At 46.8% G+C, this 9,313-nt stretch overlaps 1 protein-coding gene across 1 annotated transcript; it reads left to right on the forward strand.

The window, feature by feature from the left end:
• Window positions 1–1,465: 1,465 nt before the first annotated feature.
• Window positions 1,466–2,086, forward strand: LOC119381980 (uncharacterized). The gene has a single exon (XM_037649728.1). It carries the CDS (start codon window positions 1,466–1,468, stop codon window positions 2,084–2,086), a length of 621 nt encoding a protein of 206 aa, XP_037505656.1.
• The last annotated feature ends 7,227 nt before the right edge of the window (window positions 2,087–9,313 follow it).

Raw genomic sequence — 9,313 nt, forward strand, 5'->3', positions numbered from 1 at the left:
TTAAGCTGCGCTGAAAATGCATAAGAATGGAAGCTTGAGCGAGTTGGTATGCGTTCATCTTTGTTGAAACAGCGCTCACTAGACGACGACGAAGTAAAAGAAGGCACAGGACAGGCGCTGCCTGTCCTGTGCCTTCTTTTACTTCGTCGTCGTCTAGTGAGCGCTGTTTCAACAAAGCTGAAAACGCGACTGCGCTGAAATTTGCCTTCCTCCGTGCCCTTCGCACGAGCTCATTGTTGTGTTTCGGTTTCGGTTCTGTATTGCACTGTACGAATGCCATGGGTTGGTGTTGAAAAACTTTAGTTTTGAGAAGGCCAAGAAGGTGAAAAAAAAATATTTAAAAAATGAAAAAGCAGCGTTGTGGGCGGCCTTAAAGGAGTCCTGACACAAAAATTTTCGTCCCGCGTTTTCTTGCTGCAATGTGTTGCTGGGGGCCTGTTAGTCATAACACGGCACATCGTTTGCTGCAACGCGCGACAGATAATTAATTACAAGCTCCTCATTACCGACACAGCCTCAGTTTCGGTTTGACAGAGCTCCAAAAACGGCAAGCCGCCGGGTGCAACTATCACCACCTAGCGAGTGAAATGCTCGGTCACGTGAGCACACAGAACAGTGACGCATTTCCGCGCGGTCTGTCGTCGTCGGGCTCATCATCGTCTGATGGCGACGATTTTTTTGCGGCGGGGATCGAAGGAATTTTCGACGTGGCGAATCACTTCAGGTTTGACCCGCTGGCGAGGAGCGATTCGTCGGGAAGCGCGTCAAAACAGAAATGGCGGCTACGACGTCATCGTAACTTGTACCGGCTGCAACGGTTACGTAGGGGAAGTAGGGGGGTCACCTCGGGTCACCTCCGAGGGTGTCAATGCACTAGGTGCGGCCTATAATGCTGGATCGCGCTCGCGAACTTCAAAATTCATATAAAATACCTTCCAAGCTTTATTCGCTGTCGATATTTTGCAGATGGTACACGCACGTACACGGGAATCGATCCAGCAGGCTATCTCGGCCGCGAAATTTTGTGTCAGTACCCCTTTCAGGCTGCCGGTTGTGGGCGCCGCTCTGGCGTTCCTGTTTTACCCAGGCGACGTGTAAATAAAAGAGTGTGTGGAGAGTACTCGTTGAGTGCGGACGTTTCTCTGCTTCAGCGCTTCGCGCCAAACCGCGTTTTCGGGCTGGCTGGCGTCCCCGCCGGTCACGTTGGTCACCGCCGGTCTTCGCCTGGTGCTGCACCGGGACTACCAGCACGCAACACAGCACTCATGTTTCCCGACGTATTGCCAGATGGCGTCCATATCTCACACAGCGCATCTTCTATCGTCTTTACACGACATTTGCAGCGAAGCACGCAGATACGCGGCCAATTTTTTTCAATACACTTCGGCTCGGGAATGTATGAGTTGGGGGAGGGCAGGCGGGTCACGCCTAGCGCGACCTTACAGCCGCCGTTCTATTATTACCGATGGCCTTCGCTGGTACCATCATCGTTACGGGTCGCGTGCAAACAACTTTCGCCAGCCTTGTTCCTACGGTGGCAACGACCGGGTGGTACAATACCGCTGTTCCCGGCCCCAGGCACAGTCGCCCCTTCCACGTTACCGACCGTCGTACCAAGGTCCGCTGCCTCGTCGATACTAGCGCTGATATCTGCGTCCTTCCTTCGACATTGGCTGAAAGACGCCAACCTCCCGACTCCCATCCTCTCACCGCGGTCAACGGATCGACTGTCCGGACTTACGGCCAAAAGTCGGTGACTCTTGACATTGGCCTCAGACGTACCTTTCACTGGCTCTTTGTCATCACGCACGTGAGCCAACCAATAATGGGAGCCGACTTCCGATGGCACTACAAGCTCGTCGTCGACTTAGGGCATAGCCGCATCCTGCACTCTCAGACAAGCTTAGCCATCCTGGGCGTTTGCTGCGTCAATGCCGAGTTTCCAGATGTCTTCCGACCACCCTCCTTTCAGCCCTCGGCCGCCCACCGTGTGGCACATCACATCGTCACGAAGGATCCTCCCGTGTTGGCCTGGGCTCGTCGCCTCGCACCAGATCGTATCGCCGTTGCCAAAACGGAGTTTTAACACGATAGCGTTAGAGAGCTCGTGTCGCAGAAATTCCGGTGTCGGCGTCGGCTCCGTTGGTTGTGAGCGAAAAATCGTCCGTGACCGAAAAATCGAGAAAGAAGCAAATGAAATAAAATCTTCGGTCCCATTGAGGATCGAACCCGGGCCGTGCACGTGGCAAGCAGGTGTCTTACCACAAAGCCATGATATTACTTGCAGTTGATGCGGAAAAAAACACTACATAACTGCCATGTAGTGAAAGGAGTCTCCTTAACGCATTTTTTTCGGCAGGTGTCACGACGAAAACGAGCCTATTCTGCGATTTGTAGGTGCATTCGCGAGGCCACCAAACTACGTTGAAAAAGGCCGGCTTAGTGCAGCCGTCGCCGCTAAATACACACACGAACTTTCAAACAGCTCTAAAAATGGACAACTATGTCCATCTAGCGGCAAACATATCAAGCCAACTATAATGTGCTGCCATCTGTGAGGCATTTTGAGAAATACGTCTTGACTTTTTATGGCATCCGAGAGGGCGCACTCGCGGCGTATATCTTGGAGGCAATGCGACTCTTGCTTTAGATCGAAAACCTGTAGAATTCGCGCGCTTACGTGCGTGAGTGTCTGTGTACGTGTGTGTGTAACAATACACATTAATAAGTATGCACTTAGTGGTTGAAGTGCGCACTAGGGGCCGGATTTTGCTATCGCGTTCAACTCTTAAAGGCGAAGCTTAAGGGTCCCCTTAGCACATGCTTGACCTTGGTTTAATTCGTCCCTCCTCCAGTCCTTGGCCCTCACCACTCCACATGGTGCCTAAAAAGACTGGTGATTGGCACCCATGCGGTGACTACCGTGCTCTTAACAAAACCACTGTTCCGGATCGGTACCCGATTTGCCATATCCGAGATTTCACTTCAGCACTGTACGTCTGCACCATTTTTAGGAAGATCGACCTGGTCAAAACCTATCACAAAATCCCATTCGAACGCGCAGACATTCCGAAGACCTCCATTAAAACACCCTTTGACATGTTCCGATATCTACGCATGCCATTTGGTCTTCACAACGCGGCACACACCTTTCAACGTTTCGTCGACCATGTGTTACGTGGCTTGACCTGCCGCGTCGCCTATCTCGACAATACACTCGTCTTCAGTACCTCTACTGAAGCTGACAAGCACCATTTACGTCAAGTGCTTGAGAGACTGAGCAAGTTCGGCTTTGTTGTTGACGGCCCTAACAGTGAGTTCGAGGTCACGCAGCTACAGTTCCTCGGCTATCGCGTCAACGCACACGGCATTCGTCCACTACCGACTCGTGTAACTGCCATTCGTGAGTTTCCTCAGCCATCCACCGCCAGGCAGCTGCGTGAATTTCTTGGCCTCGCCAACTTTTATTGTCGTTTCATTATTCGCTGCGCCGATATACTGCAGCCTCTCAACGACCTTCTCACGGGCGTCAAGACACCGACTACCCTGGAACGATGATGATGAACATGCATTTAGAGACATCAAAGAGGCCATTGCCGGCGCTTCACTACTCGGCCACCCTAAATGCGACGCCCCAACATCCTTCATGGTAGACGCATCTGACACTGCCATCGGCACCGTCCTGCAACAGTCCATTGCTGGCGCTTGGCAGCCGTTCGCCTTCTTTTCCAAGAAGCTTGCCCCTCCCGAGCGCCGCTACAGCTCCTTCGGCCGAGAGGTACTTGCCATCTACTTTGCTGCGAAGCGCTTTCGCCAGTTCTCGAGAGACGCGTCTTTCACATTCTTACGGATCATAAACCACCGGCGTCTCCTTTAGCGTCCACCAGCACTTCTTACGCACCCCGCGAGATCAGATAGCTTGCCTTCATCTCGAAATACACGAGCGACATTCGCCACGTCAGTGGAAAAGCCAACTCCGTTGCCGATGGGCTTTCTCGCGCTGCTATCCATGCAACACAACACGGCCGAACGAGCATCGACTTCACAGCCATGGTTGCCGCCCAGAAGAATGAGGAGGAGCTCCAGCCTGCTAGAAATCCACGGCACGTCTCTCGTCCTGACTGACGTCTTGGTGCCTGACTGTGACGTGCCCCTCGTTTGTGATACGTCGACAGGAGGTCCTCGTCCCTACGTACCTCTCCCGTTCTGTCAAGCAGTCTTTGATGCCTTGCACTCCGTGGCTCATCCTGGCATTCGCGCCACACAGCCACTTATCACTTCACGTTATCGGTCGTTATGGCTGCAGATGATCACTTTGCTGGAGACACTACCATGTTAGACGATCTTTCGACGTGCCGCGTTCCAGGACCAACGTCAAGAGTATTTTTTTCTCCGCTTGAAACGAATACAACCAAAAAAGCAACTGTGCATGCTTTTCGGGCCTAATAGTTGATTCTTTTTATGCAAGTATTGAAGCCGACTGATGGCAGAATAATTAGATAATTCGTTACACGCTAAATAACATTAATTACTGAAACTCACACAACACAACACATTCCTTTGTTTTCTTTTTTGGAATCCAATAGCGAGCATCTTGAAATCATGCCATGCGAATTTGACGCATTTGCAGACAGTGTATCATAATTCGTGCCTGAAGGGGATATAGTTCTACACAAATTGAAAAAAGTAATCTTGTGTCTGTCACTATAATTTCCACCAGGACCTAATTGCACATAACAGTCAGTTGTCAGCCCCTTAACGAACTACATGGTGGTTGTAACCAGTCACAGTGCTCCAAACAGTGTTTCCACAATTTGGATTCTTGTCTGGAGGCACCAACTAGGTCAACTTTTAACTTTTTAACTTTACTGGCCTTTATGTTTGGAAGCTTGTTTGGCCACCTTAGATGAAGTGTACATGAGCGACTCTTTTGGATTACTTGCATTTTAATTCAAATGTGCTCTTTTTCCTCAACTTTTCTTGAATTTTATTTTATTAGTTCGAACACAGATTTAGAACATAGAACATAGGCTGTATTTCAACCTGGCTTTAGCTGACAAGTTCAAGCAATGGTGCATGTGTTACGCAAGCAGAGAGTGCCTCAGGCGTTCAGCAGTTGAGATAATTTAGCAATTTTTGTGGCTTCCTTAGGGTGGGATATCTCTGCACTTGCTACATGTTAACGAGGCATTTGGACTTTGAAATGCCAGTTTCTTGGAGTGTGTTATTGCAGACATTGTCCTTGGTGTGTGCCAATGCAAGCATTTTCAGAATAAGTGCATATAGCGACAGCACTAATCGAACGCATGCTCTGAAGCAACCACAATAGAACTGCGCAAGCAAATCTTGCCGAATACATTGTTTTACAGCACCCGATTAGCTAGACGTAAAATCAGAGGAATGACACTACTGGAAGCTAAGTACAATAAAGGTGCTAATGTTTGCTTTGAAATATTGGAAATTACTGTGGGTGGCATCTTCCGAGGCATCAATGAGAAGAGCATCAATGTCTTCCATTAACGTATGAGTGTGAAGCTTCTTTCTTGCTACCTTGATTCTTGATTATTTTTCTTGAAGCAGGTCCCAGGACTTCCTCCACTTTTTCCATTATGAAAACCTTGGTTAAATGCTAGAATTCCAGCTCCACCTATAAAATTTTCATAAGGCATTTCAATGACTGTCAGCCCTGTAGACTGACTTCCATCTGCCGTACAAGTTTGCACAGGGTGGCACCACTGCTAAACGTGTAGTCAGGTTCATGAATACAGTCATATGGACAAGAGAGCTGCAGATGTTGCAAATCAGTTCTATGGAATGCTGCAATGTGACAAAAGGGTTACCGTTACAAAAGCAAAAACTGGCAACCACGCATTTGTAGTACAAAGCTACAGGGAAATTGTCATGGATTTCTCAACATTTCCGTGGACTAAAATGCTTTCTTCCTAGATATACGTTTGGAGCTCGTTCCAGCTTTGCGCTGCAAATGCATGCTTATGCTTGTCAACATCCTTTCCAGCCCTTTTCAGGAGCTGCAGATGTGCTCATATATGTATGCAGTTAAAAATTAGCAAAAGGGACTGTGCACCAAGTTTTTATGAAAAGGCTTTGAAACTCCATTTTCAAACCTTGCAACAATTTTTCAACATTGGACATACCAGCGACAACTTTAAGGCTTTATGTTTTCAATCTCATATCTGTAGCACCATGGTGCTATAGATGCGAGATTAAACTGCTCAGCAATGTATTTGAGCTGGCCCTATCTATAGTTTCTGGGAACATCCTCGTCAGTTTCTGCTACCGAACAGAACCCTGTTACACGGTTTACATTTTCTTCCTTTCTGCTAGTCTTCTTAATATCAGCCTTTTGTCAAGTTTTCAAAGGGACAAACAAAGCCACTTTCAAACACAGTTCAACCCCTTTATAAGAGACATGCACCAGGGAGCAATTCTTGTCTTTCTATGAGGTGTCTCTTATAAGCAGGGGTCCCACGTATGCATTTCTTTATCAACACCTATTTCAATGAAGCTACACTGGCGTCTATTATACCCATTTGTCTTTCACATCAGTACCTCTTACAAAGGGGTTCGACTACACCTACCTAGCACAAGAGAGGCGATATGAAATAAAATTCGAAGGCTACTATCTGCCAGATTCACACACCAAGTACATAGCAGGACATGTTCTTCCAATAGCCCTGTCAAGCAATTCTGCGAAATGACGGCAGCAAGTGACGAAATGAGCTGTTTTTCAAATAGATTACTCGTTCTTGCCGATTGGTCCCTAGCCACTAGAAATTTAGAAGTCGTAGCTTGTTGCTAAGATGTAATATGAGCAACTGGCTAAAAGTGCGACGATAACAGGATATACGTCAGTGACACAGCAGCAGTTGCATACAACAAGCAAACAATCATATTTTGATACAAGCAAGGATAAGCAAGGACTTACGCCACAACCTTCCAAAATATTTCATGCTGCTTTGTACAGCAGATCAAATCAACATAAATTATAGAGCATGCACCATGGCAACTTTCGCACATATTTGCTTCCCCTTACTGGGTGTGCTGCATGTGCATAGTATTTTTACCACCTCGAACTGAATCGCATAATGCCAACAAAATAGCATCCATTGAGTACGTTTCTGTTGATGATGCCGTTCTCAACTCCACAGTTACATTTGTCAACTAGATCGTGGTAAGTGTGGCAATGCATGCACTAGAGAAGATTTTTAAGACGAGTTAGCACAGGAGCCATTTTTTCGGAAAGCTTCTTTCCAGGTCACTTTTGCGGGGCATTCGGCCATCTTCTACAAACTACGACGACACAATATTATGAAAACAGTGTTGTGTATAGCTACCAAGCATTCGCATATTAGGCTACAAGACCACGGAAGGTATCGTCAAATAGTGATCACTTTGGCTGCCGTAGCGCTGGGCTTTCAATTATGTTACACCAGGTACTCGAACAACTGAACTCGTTGTCATGAGTAAATGCACCAGGCAGTTTTGCAGTTTTCTCTTAACGTTTTCACTGTCACTGATGTACCGGTATGTTCTCCATTATGCGTTCACTAATAAATGCGAAGCGAGAAATTGGCATACTTTGCATGATCCTAGTGGCGGCACGATCTCTTGATTTTATCTAGAAGCCCGCATTTTTCCCTCTTTACTGTGTTTGTACGTGTATATTGAAGAGCAGAGCTACCACGCCCATTCTTCGTTGCTGGGAGGCATGGCCGCTCCGCCTGCGATTACGGGTCCAAGTGTGTTCTGCAGCTTGCAGAACAAAAGGTTTGCAGCTGTTGCTTCGTTTTTTTTAATCTATTGGCGTGTCTGCTGCACTGCGTCAGGTTCAGGGGTACTCTCCGATGGACTGAAACATGACTCGAACAGTGCACTCACTAGCTTGCTGCTATCATCAGTAAACAAGATTCTTGTATGCCCTTTCCAGCCCTACCTTGACTTCACAGCAAGCCATTTCTCAACGTTTCCAAGCTTCCATGATATCCCAAAACCAAACCGACACTGGGGTTGCGCAAGGGCCAGAATCAATCACCCGACAGTTAAAGCGTAGAGTGTAAGCTATAAAATAAACTGTGCTGCTTACCAATGCTCAATTATTTTGTCATTTTCCTGTTTTCCAGCTCTCAGGTTTGCTTTGGACACTCTCATCAAAAACATTCGTTGGGGTTTTACTGCATTCTGGTTCAAGCCATTGTACACATGCATCATGGTAGCACAAAGTGTACATTTCAAACAGTCAGTGAATAACAATTCAGTAGTTTGTATCAAGTAAAGTGCAGAATAAAATTTTTAAACCACGATGAAATAAAATATTTAGAATGCATGTACGAATACTACACAAAATGACGATGTCAAGAATAGATGTATATGGGCGAAGCAGCCTAGTGCCCTATTTTCCTGGGCACTATTTTGCCAATTTTGATTCGCAGATACATTGATTGAAAAAAATTACGATGCAGCTGATTGAAAGTAGAGGATACATCCTTATGACATCACCACCAGACGGGCTGTCACGGGCCACTCATTTCCTTCTGCTGGCCAAAATCCTACACATACAGTCCTCAATATAGGCCATGTCGGGCCTGGCCTTCGTGACTTTTTAGTCATTGCCAAAATATGACCAACAACTGTCTCAGCGTCTTCTGCATCGGCCAAGGCCTGAAAGTAAACATCGATTCTGTTGGCCAGATGGCAAAACAAGATTGATGTCTGCAATAATGTGCAAAGTTTGAAATACATACACTAGGCCTCTCAGTGTGCCAAGGAGCAGCGCACACGTCCTCTGCAGGCCTCTTTCTCGGTGGCGTGTTTTCTGGGCTCTCTTTCGTTAGTGCCCTTGTTTTCTCCCTTTCATATTTGGCTTTGAATCTTAGAGCTCGCATGAAACCTGTGAGGCACGAAAGAGTTACTCGACATGTTATTTAAATAGGCAACTGCAATTTTGCAATCATGCGTCATATCACCCACAAAACTATGAGTGGCAGCAAGTACAAGGAATGAGCACCACGGCAGCAAGTGCACGCGCTGTGCTCGCAGTTAGGTTGAATGAGATCACATAATAAAATACTTAGGTGGTTCGTTGTTGATCGTCTTTTCTTTTGAAAAGAAACATAGTTCTCATCAATAACTTACGATAGAAGCTAGAAAAATAAAAAGTTGAACCCCCCCCCCCTGGTGTTCTTCTGCTATCTTGTTTTTCTTTATTACACCTCACAAATGTACTTACTGAGCTTAAAGGGCCCCTGACAGCGAAAGTTTTGTGTGCGACTTTATTACTGTAATTTGCAGCTTT

Source organism: Rhipicephalus sanguineus, chromosome 2 (genome assembly GCF_013339695.2).
Source record: "Rhipicephalus sanguineus isolate Rsan-2018 chromosome 2, BIME_Rsan_1.4, whole genome shotgun sequence".
Lineage (NCBI taxonomy): Eukaryota > Metazoa > Arthropoda > Arachnida > Ixodida > Ixodidae > Rhipicephalus > Rhipicephalus sanguineus.

What these genes read in the sequence shown, in the direction of transcription:
- LOC119381980 (XM_037649728.1), top strand. Translation starts at nt 1,466, where the DNA reads ATGGCCTTCGCTGGTACCATCATCGTTACGGGTCGCGTGCAAACAACT.